Source organism: Mustela erminea, chromosome 17, assembly GCF_009829155.1.
Source record: "Mustela erminea isolate mMusErm1 chromosome 17, mMusErm1.Pri, whole genome shotgun sequence".
NCBI lineage: Eukaryota > Metazoa > Chordata > Mammalia > Carnivora > Mustelidae > Mustela > Mustela erminea.
Window position 1 is genome coordinate 70,455,513 of NC_045630.1, and position 23,961 is coordinate 70,479,473.

A 23,961-nucleotide genomic window follows, 5' to 3' on the forward strand; every position below is an offset into this window, starting at 1 on the left:
CGAGGAGATTTAAATGAGAGCACATGAGAAGTGCCTAGCAGTGTGTTTGGCTTTTAAAGATTAGTGATTATCATTAGCAGCCCATAACAAACAAAAAAAGGCTGGTTAGGCATTAAAAGGCAAAATACAGGGCACCTGGGTGGCTCAGTCCATTAAGCATCTGCCTTCAGCTCAGGTCACGATCCCAGGGGAGGGGCCCAGCCCCCACATCAGGCTCCCCACTTAGCTCTTCCTCCGCCAGCTTATGCTCGCTCGCTTGCTCGCTCTCAAATAAATAATCTTTAAAAGGCAAAATTAACATTTATCTTAGAGGATTTTTTTAAAATTTTATTTTAAGGGGGCGCCACACCAAATGTGGGGCTTGAACTCACAACCTTGAGATTGACTAAGTAGCGCATGCTCTACTGACTGAGTCAGCCTAACCCTAACCCTATTTTGTAGAATTTTTGTTTTGTTTTTTTTAGAGAGGAATTTTTATGTGATAACGTTACATTGAATATTCTTTTTTCTTTAAGGTTTTATTTATTTATTTGACAGAGAGCACACAAGTAGGCAGAGCAGCAGGCAGAGGGAGAGGGGGAAGCAGGACCCCTGCTGACCAGAGAGCCTGTGCAGGGACGCGGGGCTCGATCCCAGGACTCTGGGATCATGACCTGAGCTGAAGGCAGAGGCTTAACTGACTGAGCCACCCAGGCACCCCTCAGTGACTCTTTTTTTTAATGTAGATACACAGAGTTGTGCGGCTATTGCCACAATCCAGTTTTAGAATATTTCTATCACCCAAAAAGACCTCATGTGCCACTTTTTTTCCTTTTTTCTTTCTTTCACCTTTTCTTTTGTTTTTTTGTTTTCTTGGTTTTTTTGTTTTTTTAGAGAGAGAGAGAATCTTAAACAGGCTTTTCACCCAGCACAGAGCCCAGTGCAGGGGTTCAGTCTCATGACCCGAGCCCAAATCAAGAGTTGGACGTGTAAAATGACTGAGCCACCCAGGCGCCCCTCTCTCACGACATTTTTTTTTTTTTTTTAGATTTTATTTATTTATCTATTTATTTATTTGACAGAGAGACAGACAGTACAAGTTTGCAGAGCAGAAGGCAGAGGGAGAGGGAGAAGCAGGCTCCCTGCTGAGCAGAGAGCCGGATGCGGGGCTCCATCCCAGGACCCTGAGGTTATGACCTGAGCCAAAGGCAGAGGCTTAACTAACTGAGCCACCCAGGCACCCCTCTCATGACATTTTTAATTTATCTCAGTTACATTGGATTTTTTCTTTTTTTTTTAAGATTTTATTTATTCATTTGACACAGAGAGATCACAAGTAGGCAGAGAGGCAGGCAGAGAGAGAGAGGAGGAAGCAGGCTCCCCGCGGAGCAGAGAGCCCGACATGGGACTCGATCCCAGGACCCTGAGATCATGACCTGAGCCGAAGGCAGCGGCTTAACCCACTGAGCCACCCAGGCGCCCACATTGGATTTTTTTCTTATTGTGGCAAAATATAACAATTTTTTGAACCTTTTTTTCCTTTTTTTTTTCCAAAATGTATCAATTTAACCATTTTTAACTGTACAGTTTCAGTGGCCTTAGGTATATTCACAGTGTTGTGAAACTATCACCACTGTCCATTTTAAGGACTGTTTTTTGTTTTTTAAGATTTTACTTATTTATTTGAAAGAGCATGAACAGGAGCGGAGGGAAAAGCAGCCTCCCTGCTGAGCAAGGAGCCAGATGTAGCTTTCGACCCCAGGGTCCCTGGGATCACGACCTGAGCCAAAGGCAGGCGCTTCACTGAGCCACACCCGGGCACCTCCAGGAACTTTCTCTTCACCCCAGAGATTCTGTTCCACTTAAATAACAGTTCCTCACTGTCGCGTCGCCACTTGAGTCGCAGGTAGCCACTGATGTACTTTCTATCTTGGTTAATTTGCCTATTCTAGGTACCTCATGTTAGTGGAAATACTTGTTCTTCTGCATGTGACTTACCTCACTTTGCATGATATTTTCAAGATTCATCCATGTTTTATCGGATTTCGTGGCAGAATGGCTAGATCAGTAAAGAATGGGCAAGGACAGGCGCCTGGGGGGCTCAGTGGGTTAAAGAATGGTCAAGGAAAGTTTGATCAGCATTTTCAAGGCATCTCTTGGGAAAGATTACTTACCTTAGACATTCAAATATCTGTTTCTGGTTTCTCCCAACTTCTAGTGTATCTGTGTATTTTGCTGGAGTGTAATATGGGGGGCGGGTCTTTGAGCAGTGTTCAGCTGTGCGTATAACCATCTTGAGAAGCCGGGATGATCATGGCGTCCCAGACTCCATTCACTCTAGGTTATCGATGTTTTGTTCCTTTGTTACATATTTCCAGTGCTTATGAATTTGCCTCAAAACTTGGAACTCTGTGCCATATTACTTTGCATTTGTGTATCTTGCTTTGTACCTTTCTGGAGTATTTTTTGCATCTAGGTGTATGATCAGTTGAGTAACAGACTTTCCTCACTTACAGCTTCCCACGGGATTCTCAGTGGTCCTCTCAATATGAGATGTTTTGTTTTGTTTTTTTAAAGATTTTATTATTTATTTGAGAAGGAGGGAGGGAGAGGGGGGAAGCATGCTCCCCGCTGAGCAGAGAACCTGCTTGAGACTCGATCCCAGGACCCTGGGATCATGACCTGAGCCAAAGGCAGAGGCTTGAACCCACTGTTCAACCCAGGTGCCCCTCAGTATGAGGTGTTGGTCACCTTCCCTGGAACACTGGGGAGTTACTGGGGAGTTGGAGTTTAACTTTTGATGTTCTGTAGCATTCAGCGTTCCAGTTTCCACCTTGTGGGCATTTTTCAGAAGTAAACCACTTCAGAAATAACATCTATCAAAATTACCAGGTCCTTAGGGGGACCTGTAGCTAAAGACTCTGTGTTCTGTCGTCTGTCTCTGTCTGAAGCTGTTGAAATGAAACAAGGATGCAGAGAAGTTGGAAGCTCATGTGCTGCCGGTGGTGACCGAAGATGGCCCGGTCTCTTTGGAAAGCAGCCCAGGGCTGAACAAAGAGCTGCCGTACAGCCCAGCAGCTCCCTCCTGGGTCTTTACCCAAGAGAACTGAAAACCTGTTCACGTAAAACCGTGTGCACGAAAATTCATAGCAGCATTGTTCATAACAGCAAAAAGTAGGGGAAAAAACAAATGTCCATCAGTTGATAAATGGATAAACAAAATACGCGAACACAAATGGAATATTATTTGGACATGAAAAGACAGACGCACGACACAGGCTGCAGACAGAAATGATGCACATTGACAGAAGCTAGTCGCAGAAGAAGCGTATATGGTTCCAGTTATGTGACAAGTCCAGGGGTGCCTGGGTGGCTCAGTCAGTTAAGCGTCCGGTTCTCGATTCCCGCTCAGGTCAGGATTTCTCAGGGTCATGAGATCAAGCCCTGTGTCTCACTGTGCGCTGGGCATGGAATCTGCTTAAGATTCTCACCCCATCTTGTGCTCTGTCTCTCTCTCTTTCTTTGTGGAAAAAGAAAAAAAGTCCAAATTAACAAATGTAGAGTCAGAAAGTAAATTGGTTGAGGGACTGCTTATGGGTATGGTTTCTTGAGGGGGTAGATGATAAAAATGTTCTAGTATTGATTGTGGTGATGATTACACAGCTCTGTGAATAGAGTAAAAACCACTGAAATGTGCACTTTATTTTTTTTTAACATTTATTTATTTGAGAGAGCACCCATACATGAGACAAACCCTGAAGCAGATTTCCTGCTGAGCGTGGAGCTCGACACGGGGCTCCATTCAGGACCCTGAGATCAGACCCGAGCCAAAATCAAAAGCCAACCACTTAATCAGCAGAGGCACCCAGCATCCCAAAGTGTGCACTTTCGATCGGTAGATTCAGGTCACCTGGGTGGCTCTGTTGGTTAAGCAGCTGCCTTCTGTGGAGTTCCGGATCGTGGAGTCCCGCGTCAGGCTCCCGGCTCAGTGGGAGCCCTGCTTCTCCCTCCCCCTCTCCCTCTGCTCCTCCCTACCACCTCCCCACTTGTGCTCACTCTCTCTCAAATAAATAGATAAAATCTTTTTTTAAAAAAAGATAACAACGGGGCGCCTGGGTGGCTCAGTGGGTTAAAGCCTCTACCTTCAGCTCTGGTCATGATCTCAGGGTCCTGGGATCGAGCCCCGCATCGGGCTCTCTGCTTAGCAGGAACCCTGCTCTCTCCTCTCTCTCTGCCTGCCTCTCTGCCTACTTGTGATCTACTTGTGATAAATAAATAAAATAAAAAATAAAATAAAACACAAATATGCCCAACTGTGCTTTTTAAATAAACAAATAATTAATTAATTAAAAAGATAATTTTTTAAAATAACTAACGTAACATAATAAAAGAAAGAAAAGAAGTAACATTACCCAAAAATTCAGAGACCTGGCTTCTGACTTCTTTTTCTGATCTCCAAAATGTCTGTTTCCTTTGGTTGGTTGTTTCTGTTTTTATTTTTTGGTCATACTCAGGAAAGGATTAAATAGCTGTTATTTTACTCCTTACTACAAGAAGGAAGCTGCCACAAGCATAAACATATTTTTCTTTGCAAGAGCACAGTTAGCATTGTCGGTCTTCTCTGTCTTGCTACTCAAGTCTGTGAATTATTGGGTCTGAGCTCATGTTTTAGGTCTAGAAGTCATAACCCTAGGGTATAGAAATTAAATTCTGTTGAACATCTTCTAAGTACCCACTTTTAAAGATAAAATTAAGATTTAGGGAGGTTAAGTAACTTATAAGACCTTATAAAAGTAATTAGCAATTTGAATCTGTGTTTCCATGACTCAAAAAACTTTCTTTCCAGTGCCTCATTGCTATTTCCTATCAGGAAAACAGCCCTGGATTCAAAAGTATGGAAGAGATTCTGCATTTAAATTTTGTTAGCTTAAAAAATCAAAGTGAGAGGGAAAATGATAATTTTCTATCTTTAATAATTTTGTTGCATAAGTAGAGAAAGTATTACCTCTTCTCAGCCTAAACACCTGAGTCTTTCATAAAAGTCAAGTATCTTTTTTTTTTCTAAGTAGGCTTTATGCCCAGTGGGCTTGAACTCACAACCCCAAGATCAAGTCTCCTGCTCCAACAAATGAGCCAGCCAGGCGTCCCCTAAAGCCACGTTCTTAAGATACTGAATCTGTATCCGCATAGACTTGCTGCGTCCAGCAACTGTGGCTCCCCATGAAGTGTTCTTTGTTTACTTCGTCTTCTCGTCCTTCATAAGATAGGCCAGCTAAAGATACGCCTGGGTGACTGGACGAACTTCTCCGTTCATAAGAGTCTTTTCCAGGAAAAGGATTTGGTTTGATAGTTAAAACCAGCATATCTAGGACACCTGGGTGGCCCACTCGATTAAGCGTTTGCCTTTGGCTCAGGTCATGATCCCAGGTCCTGGGATGGAATCACACGTTGGGCTCCCTGCTCAGTGGTGAATCTGCTTCTCCCTCTCCCTCTGCCCCTCCCCCTGCTTGTGCTTGCTCAGTCTCTGAAAAATAAATAAAATCTTTAAAAAAAAAAAAAAAAGCAAAAACCAATGCATCTGACTTTGAGCATACGGACACAAAAAGCCCATCACAAAAGAATGTTTAGGGGCACCTGGGTGGCTCAGTGGGTTAAGCCGCTGCCTTCGGCTCAGGTCATGATCTCAGGGTCCAGGGATCGAGTCCCGCATCGGGCTCTCTGCTCAGCAGGGAGCCTGCTTCCTCCTCTCTCTCTCTGCCTGCCTCTCTGCCTACTTGTGATCTCTCTCTGTCTAATAAATAAATAAAATCTTTAAAAAAAAAAAAAAAGAATGTTTATTCTGAGAGAGGTAGGGTTTTAATGGACCGTCCAGTTGAGTGTAGTGACATAGTAAGGACTTGGATGACTGGAAAGTAGTTGAGGTTTACTTTTCACTGCTGAAGTTGAGTGGAGAAATCTCCTTTAGTTATAAGTGTTCTGGGAAGATAGAAGGTAGAAGGTTAGTTCAGTGACCTTTGAACTTCCTTCCATGTATCTGATTCTTTTTTTTTTTTAAGATTGTATTTATTTGAGAAAGAGACATAGTGACAGAGATAGGGAGAGAGTGCACAAGCAGGGGGAGAGGGAGATACAGGCCCCCGCTGAGCAGGGAGCCTGACGTGGGCCTCGATCCCAGGACCCCAGGATCATGACCTGAGCCGAAGGCAGTCGCCCAACCAGCTGAACCACCCAAGCTCCCCTCTTTTTTTTTAAGAAGCTCTGCACTTAATGTGGGGTTGAGCTCACCGCCCTGAGATCCAGTCGCATGCCCACCAGCTGAGCCGAGCAGTGCCCCATGCTGCTGCTGAGTACCCCTGCCACCCCCTCATTCCTTCCCGACTGCCGAAGAGGCTGTGCTCTCATCTCGCTTATGTTTTCCTTCCCGTAGGATGGACAGAATGACAGAAGATGCCCTTCGCCTCAACCTGCTGAAGCGGAGCTTGGACCCGGCGGACGAGAGAGACGACGTCCTGGCTAAGCGACTCAAAATGGAGGGGCACGAGGCCATGGAACGCCTGAAGATGCTGGCGCTGCTGAAACGGAAGGACCTGGCGAACCTGGAGGTGCCGCACGAGTTGCCCACCAAGCAGGATGGCGGTGGCGTCAAGGGCTACGAAGAGAAGCTCAATGGGAACCTCAGGCCTCACGGAGACGGCAGGGCGGCAGGAAGGCCCGGCAAAGAGAACATCAGCGACGAGCCGGTGGATATGAGCGCGAGGCGGAGGTACGGCGCTCTTCCGCCGCCTCCTGCGGGGGCACCTCCTCCAGGCTGCGCCGTGCGGCCGGGATGCATTCCAGTGAGAGGAGGTGCTTCTTGGAAGAAGACAGGCGTGTGCCATTTGGCCTGACCAGGAATCCCTGTCACTCCCCAGTGGAGCTCGGTGCCTCCTGTCTCTGCTTAGCGCACGGAGAGTCCGCAGTCAGCACCCTTAGGAGAAAGGTCATTTCGGGTGGACGAGGCACCGCAGAGCTGGCAGGGAGGGGCTGCGGGCTCCGCTCCCGTCGCAGGCCGGTCGAGCAGGGCCGCAGGCGTTCCTTCAGGTCGCCCCGACAGGCTTCGAATGTGCCGGGCCGGAGCCCCCGCTTCCGTTACTTCCGAAAGCCGGGGCCCAGCTTCTCTTGTGCGAACAAGGAGGTGGTCTTCACGTGCTGATTCTCTGCCCTCTTGCTTTGTTGGCGCCACTCTCTTCAGCCTTCACGTACACGTGAACATTCGTATGCTGTGCACATCCACGGGTGTGTGCACTCACGCGTACACGGTTTCACACGACTCTTTTCTGGTGTCTGTCAGGGCTGAGTACTTGAAACAGTGGCGCTCGTACTCAGAGGGGTACTGGCGGAAGGGACAGCTCCCGGGGCAGTGAATCACAGCGTAGACAACCTTAGCTTTAAGAACGTTGTTTATTAATAGTTCCCACAGAGCTGGTAGGGCGTGAGAATGATTCTGTAGTGTCCGCTTCCCCGCAGCTGCACTTGTCTTACGACTGAAGAAGAACGAAAGGAGCAGTCAGGGCCTTTTTTTTTTCTTTTTAAGATTTTATTTATTTTTTTAACAGACAGAGATCACAAGTAGGCAGAGAGGCAGGCAGAGAGGGGGAGGCAGGCTCCCTGCTGAGCAGAGAGCCCGATGCGGGGCTCGATCCCAGGACCCTGAGATCATGCCCTGAGCTGAAGGCAAAGGCTTAATTCACTGAGCCACCAGGAACCCCCAGTTAGAGCCTTACCTGGGATTCTTTCTCTAGCTTTTAACGTTTACTTACTGTTAATGTCCCAAGTGTTTTTTGTTTTTTTTTTATTAAGATTTTATTAGAGAGCACAAGCAGGGTGAGGGGCAGAAAGAGAAGCAGACTCCCTGCTGAGCAAGGAGCTTGATTCAGGGCTCCATCCCAGGACCCTGAGATCATGACCTGAGCCAAAGGCAGCTGCTTCACCAACTGAGCCACCCAGGTACCCCCCACACAATTATTTTTTTAAAACACACCCAATGATGGAACATTATTCTTGGTAATAGCATTTAAAATCCTGGGCGCCTGGGTGGCTCAGTGGGTTGGGCCTGCCTTCGGCTCGGGTCATGATCTCAGGGTCTTGGGATCGAGTTCCCCGCATCGGGCTCTCTGCTCAGCAGGGAGCCTGCTTCCCCCTTTCTCTCTGCCTGCCTCTCTGCCTACTTGTGATCTCTGTCAAATAAATAAAATCTTTTAAAAAATAAAAAATAAAAAAATAAAATCCTTAGGAAACTTTAAATAAATTTCCTGTTGGTCATAAATGAGAAAAGTCCTTGGGTAGCTTGGAAGCTATATGTAGTGTCAGCAGAATATTATGAAAATAGATTAATTCTGAGATTCTTGAGAAAAAAAGAAAGCTGACGAATGTGATCAGGCCCCTGAGCAGCCCGCGTGCCCGTAACTGCCTTCGCCGTCTGGAGCGGTACTGACCCTACTTGACGAGGGAGGAGAGAGAGGACAGGTGTTGGACGGATCCCTCAGATCCCAAGTTGGCCTGAAAATGCATTTTTCACAGAAACATTGTTACACATTTTGATGAGATCTCAGTAGTAGTATTATTGGTATCGTATTAAATAAATTTTTAAAGTTCTGCTTTGAAAAGTCAGACTGCCCTAAGAACCCTACTATTGCATTTAATTTTATTTTAGAGGAATGAACTTTTGAAACTTGATCCTCTGGAAACTGGGAACTGTTTTTTTTGTTTTTTTTTTTTTAAGATTTTTTCTTTATTTATCTGACAGAGATCACAAGTAGGCAGAGAGAGAGGAGGAAGCAGGCTCCCTGCAGAGCAGAGAGCCCGATGCGGGGCTCGATCCCAGGACCCTGGGATCATGACTGGAGCCAAAGGCAGAGGCTTAACCCACTGAGCCACCCAGGTGCCCCTGGGAACTGTTTTTAATGGTCTCCAGGAAAAGAGGGTTGATATAACCTGTGTAGATCCCTATTCTGCATGGGAAGGTAGGCCCGACTGGCCCCTGCCACGCTTCTCCCCTTTCACAGACCCACTGACAGGTATCTCCACTTAGCCCCTAGCTTTTTACCAGAATAAATTGTTCAGCAGGAGAACAGCAGTGTCTTTGATCGGATGAAAGAAGACAGTTTAAAAGTAGAGTGAAGAGCCCTGACATCCATGATAGCCACATCATAATTGCCTAAATCTTTTTTTTTTTTGGCTATCACTTGGGCAGGTCACAACGTATATGAAATAAGGTGTGTGTAAAACCAGTGCTTGCTTATATTTTGGAATGCTAGAGAAACTTGGCAGTTTTCGTTCTATTGTTTTTACAACTGGAGTAAAGATTAGAAGTTACAAAGCTTTTGGGGCACCTGGATGGCTCAGTGGGTTAAGCCTCTGCCTTCAGCTAAGGCCATGATCTCGGGGTCCTCAGATCGGCTTCCTGGGATCCGGCCCCACATTGGGCTCTCTGCCCAGCAGGGAGCCTGCTTCCCCACCTCTCTCTCTGCCTGCCTCTCTGCCTACTTGTGATCTCTGTCAAATAAATAAATAAAACTGATTAAAAAATACCAATCAAGTTAAAAAAAAAACTGTAAAATACAAAACAAAACTGTCTATTAAGAAAAAAAAAAGTTGTTACATAGCTCCCAAGGGAATCTGGCAGTCTGGGTCATAAGTGAGGTCAGCAACAAAACAGACTTTTTGTGATCTCTCTCCGACAGGTAAAGTTTCATACTTAAGAACACCAAATAATGTAAATCATATATATATTTGGGGAAGTAGCAAAATATTTTCTTTCCACGGAAAGCTTAATTAATGAGACCAGAATCTGAAGTCAGATGTATATAAAAAATATATATATATTGAAGAATGAACCAAAACTTGACTTGGGTATTGCCTTGCCTGTGCTATTATTATTATCTATTGTGGGTCTGATTTATATCCAGGAATAAAATATCATTTGTTTTATTAGGGTTTATTAGGGTTGTTCTCAGATCCAGCTTCTTAATAAATGCTACTCATCCACAGTCTCTATCCGGGAATGTCTCTGCCTGTCTTGTTGCTGGACAGTCCATCGGCAGTGGGCGGCATTCATTTGAGAAAGGAGGAGTTCTTAGAGATGCTATTGATGTGTGTATCCAACCAGGACCAGAATGGAAGTAGCTTCAGACTGTTGATGTAAATAAACATTGGGAAGTCATGTAGAATTGGAAATCCACCAGATCTCAAAATTAGTCCCTTGTGTTAGTGTTAGAGTTGGAAGGCAGGGATGAAGGAATACAGAAATGAAAAATGAAGTCACCAGAAAATAAAATCAAACACCATAAGGTCCAACCATTATTCCAGCAACTTGGGGTCAGAGAAAGACAGGCTCTTGTCTAATGCCTTCTTTTTCTATAACCTCACATCCTCGGCTTGCCATCTGTGACCAGCGGTTATAGAGCAGTCCAGACAGATGTAATAGATCCCAGCACACTCGTACGCGTCACTCTGTCCCTCTGTGTCTCAGCTAGATTGGGTTGCTCTCACTAACTCCGTTTTACCCTGTTGAGAAACTGGATGCTCACTCTGTCTAGCCAGGGTGCCCTGTTCGAAAGGCATCTACGGCCCAGCGGCTGGGAGAAGAGAAATGGGAGAAGGCTCTCAGCACTAAAGATCTGTGCTTTACGGGTTCGAGTTTCATGTTTAAGCAACAGCTACACGTTACTTTAGATCCGTGTGTTCCTAACTACACTGAAGGCCTCGAGGAAGAAGTTTCTGGGAGGGTGTCTTTAAGAAATCAGAGAGAAGATGTGGTCATTGATTTGGGGGCCTAGGCAATTAGAATCTCCAGAATTCAGTGCAAGTTTTTTGGTTTGTTTGTTTGTTTGTTTTTTAAATCAGAAAAGCAAGTAGGATGCTTTTACAGCTCGCCCCAAAAGACCAAAACTACGATTATCTAATAAATAAGATTGGGAATGTGGGAAGCCGGTATGGAGGATTTCGATTTCAGAGTCATTTCTAGAGAGTTTCTTGCTGAGAGAGGATGCTAAGTAGAGCTCTGGCAAGTAGATGCGAGTCCCGTTTGTCTAGTTTCGGGGTTTTGGTCCCTCCAGAAGGCTGTAGACTTGTCACTCTCTGTTCCCTCAAGCAACTGATAACAGTGTCTTCTTTTGCCTTAACTCGTGACAGCATAGACTGTCCTTAGGGTTGTCATAGAACCTCCTCTTTTGTAAACCCGCAGGTGGCCGGGACCATGTTGTTGTGGGCGTAGTGAGCTTAGGGTCCCCGTTGGCAGTGCGGCGTCTGTACCGGGCTCAGCTGCTCTGCCCTTCCCCTTCCTGCGCCTCTGCAGACCAGGGCGACAGCCCGACGGAGAGTGAGATACGGGGGAAACATTGAGACTTTTCATTCAGATCAGTGTCATAAGAACACTCCTCTCTCGTCCCCATTTCTGAAGCCAGTAGCTGTGTGTGTGTGTGTCGTCCCCACACATGGGATACGGAAAATCCCGTGGCTGAGGCTTCACCACCACTACTGTCTTGGTATATTCTTCGTCCTAGGACTTGAATACCCTGGGTGAATTGGGACAGACTTAAGTTCCCTTGAATTTCTTTGTTTAGTGTAGAAAAAATTTTTAACTTTTCTATGAACTTTCACTTTTGAAATACTTGGATTTTTTCTTTTTCTTGTCTAGTGAGCCAGACCGAGGAAGGCTGACTCCGTCCCCAGACATCATTGTTTTATCTGATAATGAGGCTTCCAGTCCCCGTTCCAGCTCCCGGATGGAAGAACGCCTCAAAGCAGCCAACCTAGAGATGTTTAAGGTAAAAAAGAGAGAAAAAAGAAAAGATAATTTCTTTCTTCATTTTTTGCTCCTCCTATGTAAGAGTCCCAGTTCTGTGTTTTTATGGGTTACTTTTTTAATCTAAATACCCATTGATGAAAATTTCTTTTCCCATTGATGAAACTTTTCTCTTTTTTTTTTAAGATTTTATTTATTTATTTGACAGACAGAGATCACAAGTAGGCAGAGGCAGGCAGAGAGAGAGGAGGAAGCAGGCTCCCTGCTGAGCAGAGAGCCCGATGCGGGACTCGATCCCGGACCCCGAGATCATGACCTGAGCCGAAGGCAGTAGCCTAACCCACTGAGTCACCCAGGCGCCCCTGATGAAACTTTTCATAAGTAATTCTCAACCTCAAGGGCATGCCCTTTAATTATTTAATTTTTAGAATTTTTTTTTAAGATTTTATTTTATGTTGTTTTTTAAAGATTTATGTATTTTTATTTGAGAGAAGACAAGCTGGGGAAGAAGCAGAGGGAAAGGGAGACTCTCACTCAGACTCCCCCCTGGGTGAGCCCAGTGTGGGGCTCGGTCCCCTGACCCAAGCTGAAATCAAGAGTTGGACATTCAACCAACTGAGCACCCTAGATGCCCTGAAAAAAAATTTTTTTTTAAGATTTTATTTATGTGGCAGAGGGAGAGAGCACAAGTGGGGGAAGAGGCAGAGGGAGAAGCAGGCTCCTCCTTACAGAGCAGAGAGTCCGATGCGGGGCTCCATCCCAGGTCCCCAGGATCATGACCTGAGCCGAAGGCAGACACCCAACCAACTGAGCCACCCGGGCGCCCTGCCACTGAAGATACTATTTTTTTTTTTTTTAAAGATTTTATTTATTTATTTGACAGAGAGAGATCACAAGTAGGCAGAGAGGCAGGCAGAGAGAGAGAGAGGAGGAAGCAGGCTCCCTGCTGAGCAGAGAGCCCAATGTGGGACTCGATCCCAGGACCCTGAGATCATGACCTGAGCCGAAGGCAGCGGCTTAACCCACTGAGCCACCCAGGCGCCCCTGAAGATACTATTTTTAAGTAACCTCTACACCCAACATGGGACTCTAACCTACAACCCCAAGATCAAGAGTCATGCGCTCCACCTACTTACTGAGCTAGCCACGTGCCCCAAGGGCATGCCCTTTGACAGGGAATTACTAGAACCAAGTGAAGAATACAGTTTGACAGAGCATATTGAGTATAACTTACCTTTGGAAAACACAAAAACAAAACTTTATTTGTCACATAAACTCTAGGCTAGAACCACCCTATCCTGGTTCTCATAATATGAAGGGATTCCTAAGTGTTTATGCATATCTAGAAGAAACTTGGCTTTAAAAGATCCAGAAACATTATTTTAAAGGAAAGCAGTGTCTCCCTGTGGCCATTCTTCTGTTTTGCCAGAAGTCTGGTTGATTGCAGTTTATTTGTGGTCTCTTCTCCGACTCTGTGAGCACTTGTGAGCACCTGCTGAATACGAAGCCCTGTGCTGGGCTCCGGGACAGAAAGACGCCCCTCCTGGTGCTGCTTCTGCTTGGTCGGGAGACGATTCCAGCCCGGGAGGAAGCCTCATCTTGCAGGAAGGGACTCTGTCTGGGCGCATGCCCCCCTCGCTCACCGCCTCCTGTCTCCTCAGGGGAAAGGCATGGAGGAACGGCAGCAGCTCATCAAGCAGCTGAGAGATGAGCTGCGGTTGGAGGAAGCTCGGCTGGTGCTGTTAAAGAAACTGAGGCAGAGCCAGCTACAGAAAGAGAACGTGGTCCAGAAGGTATTATGCCCTAGAAATGCATGTCTGGGTTTGAGAATGGACTTCCCAGGTAGGTTCCATTGGGTGGCCTGTTCTTCTCTGGTCCCATGGGTTTTTGTTTCTAAGAATAGTGGTGGTTTCTGTTTTTGTTTCATCTTAGGCTTTTTTTTTTTTTTTTTTAAGATTTTATTTATTTATTTGACAGAGAGATCACAAGTAGGCAGAGCAGCAGGCAGAGAGAGAGGGAAGCAGGCTCTTTGCTGAGCAGAGAGCCTGATGCAGGGCTCGATCCCAGGACCCTGAGATCATGACCTGAGCCAAAGCAGAGGCTTAACCCACTGAGCCACCCAGGCGCCCATCTTTATCTTAAGCTTTAATCAAGAAAACCTTGATTCCATTTTTCTCAGTTTTCCTTCTGGTCAACAGAGGCTGCATCCCAACAAGGAATTTTGAAAGTCTGGGAGTGTGCCGGGCTTGTACTCTGTCTCTGGTGTTTTCTCCCCTCAGACCCCAGTCGTGCAGAATGCCGCGTCCATTGTTCAGCCGGCTCCTGCCCACGGGGGACAGCAGGGCCTGTCCAAGCTCCCCTCCCGGCCCGGAGCCCAAGGGGTTGAACCACAGAGTCTGAGAACATTACAGGTATGTGACCCAACTTGGGGTCTTTGTGTTGGAGAGCCCTGTGTCTCCCATCTCTGGTTTGGGACTTTGGTGACGATTATAGAAGAACCTGGCTGGGGGAGGGGTGCTGTCACCCACGATCCTGGGTCCCCCTGGCATGACTTGCTGTGTGGTGCTAGGCGGTGTAGTAGAGTGAGTAATCCCCACCGTCCATCTGGACATTTCTAGCTCTGCCCCTTTCCATCTAGCTTCTACCAAGAAAAACCAGGGAATTCCTGCTGCTGATCAAGATTTACACTGATGATGCATTTATTCAGTAGAACGTTAGACAAAGTTACCAAGTCTGCATTTCCACTCAGCTGGGCGTTACAGTGTTACCTCATTAGCATTTTGGTGGGGCATTTTACCAGCTATGACTACTTCTTTTCCTCTTTCCCCCTCAGGGTCACAGTGTCATCCGCTCGGCGGCCAATACCGCCCTCCCACACATGCTGATGTCTCAGCGTGTTATCGCACCAAACCCTGCCCAGCTACAGGGCCAGCGGGGCCCACCCAAGCCTGGCCTTGTGCGCACCACAACACCCAGCATGAACCCTGCCATCAACTACCAGCCGGTAAGAGAGCCCTGGTGGGGAGGCAGGGAAGTCTTTGATCAGTTTCCCTGTTGAGAGGACCATAGGGTTGAAGGTTTGGACGCAGAGATGATGTAGGACAACCCAGGGCGGTTCTGGTGGAGTTCGGATGGACAGCAGTCCTGACGAGAGTACTGGCCGGGGGAGCCCCTGAGGACAGGAGTGGGCAAGGCGGGTGGCACAGTGAGTAGCGGCAAGTCCGCCTGCCTAGAAGGAAGCAGGGGCCTGGGGGAGAGGCCGCAGGACAGAGGACAGAGGGCACCCCCGTTTTCCTCTGAGCTGCTGTCATCACCGCTGCCGTCCTCTGCGGCGTGCCGGAGGTCTTGGTCCTTGAGGTCGGGCACCTCCTGGCTTTTCCTGAGCTCGGGGCGAGCTTGGCAGTGCAGGCGGGGCTCAGAGAGTGTTTTCTGCCATGAAGGCAAGACTTGGTCCTTGCTCCCACATGCCGTCACTGACCGCTGCGCTCCCTGCATTCCAGCAGTCGAGTTCTTCTGTTCCCTGCCAGCGCACAGCATCCTCCGCCATCTATATGAACCTTGCCTCCCACATCCAGCCAGGGACCGTGAACAGAGTGTCCTCACCACTTCCCAGCCCTAGCGCCATGACTGACGCCGCCAACTCCCAGGCCGCAGCCAAGCTGGCGCTCCGCAAACAGCTGGAGAAGACCCTCCTGGAGATCCCGCCCCCGAAGCCCCCCGCTCCCCTGCTCCACTTCCTGCCTAGTGCAGCCAACAGCGAGTTCATCTACATGGTGGGCTTGGAAGAGGTCGTACAGAGCGTCATCGACAGCCAAGGTGAGGCCGCCAGGCCTGACGGACATGGGCCGAGGCTCGCGGGGGACCGTCTGCCTCCAAGTGACCGCTCCTCCTCTTGCCGTACTCCCTCCGTTGTTCAGAGGCTGTTCAGGAACAACACAGCAGAAATGCTTTTCATGGGTCTGCATAGCTTAGGCTTCGTATTTTTACTGTATTTTGCGTATTTTTGCAGTTCATTGTTTAGTTTTCAATGGTGCCTGGCACCGTGGGTGCATTTCCGATGGCTGGAGCACTTGCTGTTCACGTCTGTGTGCGGGTGGCACTGTGCTATGTTGTCGTGCCCTGTCCCTGCTGTTTGAGGACTCAGAGTTGAGAAAGTAGGACTTCTGGAGGACGTGGGCGGTCCTAGTCGTGGCTGGACCGGGCTGGGATATATTAACACTAACAAGTTACCACGCCTGAATTTCCAAACTCGTGGTCTTAGGGGGGAATACGTGACGGTAGGGGCGAGTGCCCGAGGGACTCAGTCCTGACTCGCAGCAGATCTCGGAGGGAGCGATTCGGACACTGATCGCTAAAAATTGTGAACTTCTGGGCCAGGGCTGAGTGCAGTCTGACATAGAAAGACGTTGTGGAGCAGAAGTGTTGGCGGAGTCGGACAGAGTCCGGTGGGACGAGACAGGTTTCCGTCTCGCTGGTCGAGGAAGTCAGGGCGCGTGGGTTCTCGGGCGGCTTGGCCGTGAGCGGCCACACTTGGACTCGTCTCTAAACAGGGTGCTGTGCGCCGAATTCCCTGAGGTGGAGTTGTGACAGTCAAATAAAATGAAACTATTTTCTAAATTGTAGTCTCCTTACTTCAGCAGAATAACCTTCTGAAAAATTGGTTTGAAGAGGAATCGGGGTGGGAAGCGCAAGCGCCTCACTGTTCTTCTCATTGGCGTCTAGGCAAGAGCTGCGCTTCGCTCCTGCGGGTCGAACCCTTTGTCTGCGCCCAGTGCCGCACAGACTTCACCCCGCACTGGAAGCAGGAGAAGAACGGGAAGATCCTGTGTGAGCAGTGCATGACCTCCAACCAGAAGAAGGCTCTGAAGGCCGAGCACACCAACCGGCTGAAAAACGCGTTTGTGAAAGCCCTACAGCAGGAACAGGTAAGACCGCGCACTCGGCAGCCCCTGCTCCGGTGGGGCTTTCCCAAGAGGTAGTTCATTCTGGTTCGGCAGGGTTGTCTGTGACCCCCCCCAGTCCCTGACGACCTGGACTCTGGCAGCTCGAGGCCCGGGTTCCCGGTTTCTCTCCTTGCTGTTCTGTCTTCCCCTTGCCACTTGATTGTCTCTGGTCGGGCAGGAGTGTAACAACAGTGTGGTCCATTGTGGGGAGGAGCAGGCGGCTGAGACGTGGGTTTCCCTCCCTAGTGGGGCCGAAGAAGCCCCTTCATTCACGCAATCTTATTTCCTCCTCAAAGAAATGGGTTGTGGTGGGACTTGTGTTGGCTGCACTAGGCAGGAAGTGGAGCAGGGGAGCGGGGGGCTTTGGGGGCGGGACCTCCAGGAGGGTCTTCTCCAGCTGTTTGCGGAGCGCCAGCTTGGCTGCGGCCAAGGGTTCTCCTGAACCTCTTGGAGAGACAGAATCTCTACAGTCCGTGGTTGGCAAGGGAATGACAGTGGGGAGAGGGGACTGTGACGTGGCCCGGGGAAGAGGAGTGGTGCGGAGTGAGTGCCCAGGCCCCTGGGGCGTTCCCGGAGTCCCGAATGTCTGGGGGAGAGGACGATGTGTTGAGAGGCTTGGACCCTTCTCCTCCCTCCCGTCTCCATCCCACCACTCATCAGACCCCTTTGGGTAGCATCATGGATCTTCTGGAAAATGGGTAGACAAGAGTCAAAACTAAAACCTCCGTAACCTGGTCGTGGCTCATCGGTTGAGTCTGCTGGTTGCCACCGCCCAGACCTCTCCTGCCCACTCCTGAGCACCAGCTTTCCCAGACAGACGGCTCCCCTCATCGGCAAAGCCACGTTGGCTGCTTGTGGCCAGAGACATTGGTGCACCTCCCCCACCCAACTCTTGGCCTGTTCCATCTCCCTCCTGCTCGCTGGCAGCCTTAGAGATAAGAAGACTTCTAGGTTTTGTGGGTAGGACACGGAGTGCTGTCCTGCCAAGCTGACCCAATGACTCCCGACAGGAAATTGAGCAGCGACTCCAGCAGCAGGCAGCCCTCTCCCCCACGGCGGCTCCCGCCGTGTCCAGTGTCAGCAAACAAGACACCATCATGAGACATCATACGCTTCGGCAGGTGAGCGCCTCTGGGAGGGCTTTTCGGCCGCTGACCCCATCTTGTCTTTCTTCGGTGGGAAGTCCTTCTGCTCTTCTGTACCCCACACCCTTCCCTCCCTGCTTACCCTTTCCGTGGTGGCCACGTTGTCATCCCCACCCCACCCCCGTCCGCTGTCCGTTGCAGGCCCCACAGCCCCAGAGCAGCCTGCAGCGTGGAATCCCCACCTCTGCCCGGTCCATGCTCTCCAACTTTGCACAGGCGCCCCAGCTCTCCGTGCCGGGCGGCCTCCTCGGGATGCCAGGTAAGAAGGGCTGGGCTGGCTTGGCCGCAGCTCCCTGGGAACAGAGTCTCTCCTGTTCCTGCTCTCTCTCGAGGCCCGCCTCACTCTTCCTTATGGCAAGTGTTGGCTAAATTCATAACACATTCAGGGCACAGCACACTGGGGTTTTGGTGGTGAAGACGCCACAGTCGCTGCCGCTATCGGTTCACTGTGTGGCGCACCCTGTTGGCGGGTGTGCGGCTGCTGATCTCTGGGCGAGAAGCGCGGGGGGCTCCCTGGACGGCAGGGGGTGCTTCCTCACAGCTGGCCCCCCCAAACCCAGAGCAGCGTCCATGAGTGTGTCTCTTTGCCTTGGTTAATTAGTCCCGTCTCACCACTGTTTCCTCTGACTCTCCCATCCTGTCGGGACTGTGCTTATTGTAGTCCTGCTGGGACTGAAGCGTCGAGAAGATCTCATTTCCTAAAGATGGCGTGCGGGGGGCAGGTGGCCACTGACCTGAAACTTGCCAGAGTCTGGACAGGGGCAGACGGCTTCCGCTGCTTCCTCCCCGGCCCCAGCTCCGTGCCCCAGAAGGTGCCGCCTCCTCTTCTAATGCCCCCCCCCGACTTCTGTCTTCCGGGTCCAGGTGTCAACATCGCATACTTGAACACCGGCATCGGAGGACACAAAGCTCCCAGTTTGGCGGACCGACAGCGGGAGTACCTTTTAGACATGATCCCTCCCCGGTCCATAGCGCAGTCCATCAGCGGGCAGAAATAACGCCTGTCCACGCGCACTGCCCCAGCCTCGAACCCTCTACCCCTCCTCTCCCATTGCCCCCAACTTCCGTCGCATGCAGTGCCTGTACTGGTGCCTACCATACACGGAAAACAAAACCGAGAAACAGAAGACAGACCTAGAAATCAACAGGAAGACCCGCGCCCGCCCCGCCCCCCCCCCCACTGCTGCGACCCTGCTGTCTTCTCTCCTGTCCCCGTTCACAGGGAGGTGCTCCTCGCCTCTGGTGGAGGTCGGGGGGGGGGGGCTGGGGAGCCATCGAAGCCCTCTGACGTGTGTTTCTAAAGCTTTTATGCTATGATTATTGTCATTTTTAATGATGATGTGTCTCCTCCCTTTGTTCAGTGGACGGTTAAACCTTTTTATTTTCCCTCAGTATTTTTCTTTTTCCCTTTACTTTTGCCCTTTTTTTTTTTAAGCACAGATGACAGTCAGATACGTGACAGGAGCACTGCAGGGGCTCCCCAGGGGGCATGACTGGGGGTGTCGGGAGCAGAAGTTTGTAATGCACTTAACGGGGGGGGGGGCCTCAAACAGAGGACATCAGCCTTGGGTGTCTCTGGTCTGGACAGTCTGGGAAGCAGTGTTCGTGCTGAAGTCGGGCTCTAAGAATGAGGGGAAAGAGCCTGGAGGGAAAAGCTTTAACCCACAGAGAAGGGGACGAGGGACATGAGGACAAGTGGTGTTCAGCCAAGAGGGACGGAGGCTGGTCTCGGCCTCCTGGATGCTCTTCTGGTCCCAGTGGAGACGGAAGTCTGCCAACTAGCCCAAAATTATTTCATCTTACTTTCTTTGTAAAATTCTGCCCCTCCCCCATACCACATATTTACTCCTGATCTGCTCCTGGCAAGAGGGAAGCGCAGCCCCCGCTCTTATGTGGCTGTTCCAGCCCAGCTTAGCTGGGGTCCTAGGAGTTGGGCTGGGCATTCCGAGTGAGACCGAGGAGACTGGGGTGGGCAGGGGCGGGGCCGGGAGGGCTTCCTCTCCTAGCCGGGGAGACTCCGTCCATCTTGCCCTCCCAGGGCCAGGAGGAGAGGGCAGGGAGGAGGCCGGAGCAGCCTCCCACAGCAGGTACAGCAGTAACTGCTCGGAGCCGGACCCCTCTGGTCGCCAGCTCTGGACCTCTGTGCCGAGTAGCTGTTGGCTCCCCCCCAAGCCCACCCCCCAGAACTCTAGTAAGTTTCCTTTTGTGTTGTTTTCAGCTTTTTCTTTAAGCGCTACTAATGTAGAGAATGAACTGAATTGTGCAATGTTGCTGTTCTGGGGTTGGGGGGGAGGTTAGCATCCCATCTGCCCACACCCTGGGGGCGGGGGCAGGGACCAGGCTGGTTTGGAGGTAAGGGAAGCCCCTTGGAGGCTGGGGTTTCCGCTCTCGCTCTCCGGTAAAGCTCACTCACCTGCCTCTGCAGCTCTAGAAGCTGCCTGGGTGCGGGGTGGGGAGGGAAGGGTTACCCGGAGCAGCAAGGTGGGAAGACCGGAGTTGGGCATTTTGCCCTTGAAAGCCGCCTGGAAAAATTCCCCCATTTTTATTTTAAGAAATAAAATAATTTTTTTAGAGTAAGAAGGCACTTTTAAAATTAACACACACACAGACTGCACACCTTCCCCATAAAGTTTGGGGGGTGAGGGGTGGAGGAGTTGCTGGAATCCGGCTCGGCACCCCCCCCATACCCCAGAGCCACTGCGGGGTACTCTACTGGCCCTACGGGCCTCCCTGGCTTTTTTCTTTCCTTCCCCCAAATTCATTGAGCACTTAATAAAGGAGCAGAGATACAGCCTGTGTCCCGGCTCCCCCAGTGGTGCAGCGATCTGAAGCTGGACGCTAGGAACATGGTGATGGGGCTGTCCGGAGTTCAGGGGGAATGTTGTCCCTCGGACTGTAAGTGGTGGGGGAGGGAGGGGGGTTAGGAAACTGGGTCTGGGATTATTTTAAATTTATATATATATATATAAAGATATATTCTTACATCTTTTGTTTGCCCTCTGTGCTTCGAAAGCACTGGATAAATTGTTTGGTTTTGCTTTTCTCTCTTCCATGAAATTGGAAGCGCCCCCCACCCCCGCCCACAAGTCATCTTGCCTGGTGGCCTGTCTAGCCTCTTCGCCCCGCCTGCCGTGACCAAGTGCCATTTCTGTTATGTCTCCCCTCCCCCAGCTCGGAGGTACCAGGTGCCCAAGTCCATCACTTGAGACTCGAAGTGAGGAACAGAGAATGTGCAATACCGTCTGGTTGGGGCCACCCCTGCCCTGCGCTGAGCCTCCTCCCTGGGAGCCAGCACCTCTGAATGCGGTTTGGAAGCAGGACGTTTGGACGAGAGGGGGGCGATGGGGAAGGCCAGCCGAGTGCCTGCCCGGGGCCTGAGGCCGCAGGGGAGGACAGGGCAGCCTTCCCTGCTTCTGTCCCCTCGGGCTCAGTTGCATAGAGGCTGCTTGTCCAGTCGAATCGTAGAGCTCTGTGACCCTTGCTCAGTCGCTGAGGTTTGATTTCTTACCCCTCCTCCCCATTTTCATGCCCTTCCTTGGGCTTAGTGATGGGGGGGAGTTTCCCGTAATCATGGTGAAGTCGTAGCCTTCCGCCGCCTCCATTCCTTGTTTCTCTAGTTTCCTTGTGTCCCTCCGAGTCTCTTGTTGCTCCCCATCGCCAGGCCGGGCCCGTAGACACTAACCCTCCTGCCTGAAGATAGGAAAGACGCCGTGTTCAGAGTCCTCCTCTCCCGGAGCTCTGGAAGCTCGGAGGACGACCGGAGTGAGGACCCCTGCTTCTTCCCGAGGGCCTCTGCGTCCAGAGGCTCCCAGGTGCTCCTTCGGGGACAGAGGCTTACTCCCGAGATGCCCGAGATGGGTAACTGAGCAGGAAGGCTTGGGTAAAGCTGAGGGACGGAGGTCCTCAGTTGTCAATTCTTTTTAATTCTTGATTTTCATTTTCTGTTCTTCTCATTTGACCACAGCATCCGGACTTTCTCATCCCCGGAATGAGTATTTTTCCATATTTTTGGATTTATGTATGGTAGACAGTTTTTTGTTTTTTTGTTTTTTTGTTTTTTTTTTTAAAGACACAAAGATAAATGTTTTCCTGCTTTGGTTACCTTTCCTTTCCCCTTTAAAAGGACTTAGCTATAGAGCCGCTTTGTAAAGATGCTTCTTGGTATTTTACTTTTGTCCCTTACCCCAAGCACTCCTTCCTCCTAACCTTCCTCTCCACACCCCACCCCACCCGGCCCTAGGCTCCCCTGCCCTCCAACAAGACCTTCATTAGCTTATGATACTTGCTGCCGAGATGTTATAACAAGGACTCATTCGTGTATATAAGCTATTTCTTGATCCATTTAAAAGGAATTGTACATTGTGTAGAAAAAAAAAAAAAACCTGAAAAAGAGAAAAAAAAGCCCTCGCCATGGATATTGTGAAACTGTGTTACGTCATTTTGTAATGTGCCCGTTTGTGTATGATCCGTGCAAAAGGGTTTCTGGGGAAGGGGCGGGGGTCGGGAGGCAGGGCTGCGGAGGGCGGGGCGGGGAGTGGGCCGGGCCCAGCACACAGACTGGCAGCGGCTCCAGCCCCATCCCTCCTCAGAGATGCCACCTCCCCCACCTCCCAGCCCTGATTTGTGCCTTGCCTCCCCGCCGGGTCACCAGCACTGCCTCGGCAGAGCCCACGCCCTCCCCCAACCTGCCCACCCTCCACCCCAGCATTAGGCGGATACTGTGGGAAGTGCTGGGGGTCGGGAGGTAGCCGAGGAATGGGGCAGTTCCTGGGGACATCGAAACCAAGTATTATTATGAATTGTAACTGTATTTGCACTGTTTTTTTTCCTCTGATTGCATCAGCATATATACAATATACCTATATAACGAAATTCAGTGTCAAGCTTTCTTATGCAGGGGATCTCCCCCACCCCGCTCCCCAAACAACCTAGTTCTGTGGGTCTTTGCGAGTAGGTTATCGAGGGATGATAGAAAGGACTTGAACAAGACCTAAGGAAGCCTCCCCTCCTGAGCCCCGCGCATCTGCTCGCAGTTTCCGGCTTCGTAAATTGGGGTGAGGGGCCACCGTGAAACTCGGGTTCCTGGTCTGGGCCATAGAGAGTGGGGCGCTACAGCCCGCGGCGTGGGGTGGCAGCACCGGCCGGAAACTGGGGTCGCCCCAGGCTTCCCCATGAACTTGCTGTGTGACCTGTGGTAGTTCATTTGCCGGGGCTCCGTTTCCTTACTTGTGAAGTGACAGGGGAGAGCATCCACCAGGCCTTCTGCTTCCTTCCTCACCTGCCGGGCGACAGCTTGCGGTGCAGCAGGGCTGGGGCCGCGGGTGCAGGTGTGCGGCCGCGCCGGGAGGGCTGCCAGGCCCCCGCCGGTCCTCTGCTTTTGAGAAGGGGCAGACTGACGTCTAGCCATCAGGGCACCTGGGACAGCTTTGGCCTCAGGCTCGCGACCCCATCGCCAGGCAGCCGCAGGGTCGGAGGGGCGCGTGAGTGGTGGTGCCCAGGCTGCTAGTCTAGCCTCGCTGCGCCCTTTGTGAGCTGCAGGGGGGGGGGGGGGGGGGACCAGAACTTGCCCGTCCTCTTGGTGTCCTCTTGGTGACAGTGTAGCAGAGCCCGGTGCACCCCAGTTCTTGGCTCCTTCATAACTCACGTGAGCCCTTGCAGGCTGCTCCCCACGGCCGGGGCTGAGGCTCCCACCCTGTAGGCTCCTGGCCTGGGAAGCCTGGAGAGGATCTGGGGAGGTGGCGTAGGCCTGGGGAAGGTGGGGGCAGAGCAGGGTTGGGGCGGGGAGCAGGGCTGGGGCGGGAAGGGCCTCTCTGAATGCGGGTGGGGGGGCAAGACCCTTTTGCACAGGCTCTAAGTTTCCTTTTTTTTTTTTAACTCATTCTGATTTTCTGCATTGTGTTTGGAAATTAAAATGAAAAAACTAAGACCAACAGAAACTGGTTTTCAAAAAGGCAAATACACTCCCATCTGTTTCAGATGCTGCTGAGCATTTCAGCAGTAACAGATTCAAATAATAAGCTAATTTTTGGAGAAAGGATTAAAAGAAAAAAACTTTGTAATATTTATCACTTGCAAGCTATGTTTAATAAAGAAAGGAATGGTTTCTAAA

General features: G+C 50.4%; 1 protein-coding gene across 4 annotated transcripts in view; it reads left to right on the forward strand.

Annotated features, from left to right (window-relative positions):
* The window catches only part of GATAD2B (GATA zinc finger domain containing 2B), a 90,177-nt gene extending 66,216 nt beyond the window's left edge, over positions 1-23,961 (forward strand). For 2 of the 4 annotated variants that reach the window (XM_032317642.1, XM_032317643.1), the window contains exons 2-11: positions 6,407-6,742; positions 11,657-11,786; positions 13,426-13,557; positions 14,044-14,175; positions 14,598-14,768; positions 15,265-15,580; positions 16,487-16,689; positions 17,718-17,828; positions 17,994-18,111; positions 18,717-23,961. In XM_032317642.1, coding sequence (XP_032173533.1) covers positions 6,408-6,742; positions 11,657-11,786; positions 13,426-13,557; positions 14,044-14,175; positions 14,598-14,768; positions 15,265-15,580; positions 16,487-16,689; positions 17,718-17,828; positions 17,994-18,111; positions 18,717-18,850 — 1,782 coding nt within the window. In that variant the 5' untranslated portion in view covers position 6,407 and the 3' untranslated portion in view covers positions 18,851-23,961. Of the gene's footprint in view, positions 1-6,406; positions 6,743-11,656; positions 11,787-13,425; positions 13,558-14,043; positions 14,176-14,597; positions 14,769-15,264; positions 15,581-16,486; positions 16,690-17,717; positions 17,829-17,993; positions 18,112-18,716 lie in introns of those variants that run through there. The other 2 variants (XM_032317644.1, XM_032317641.1) reach the window with 2 other exon arrangements.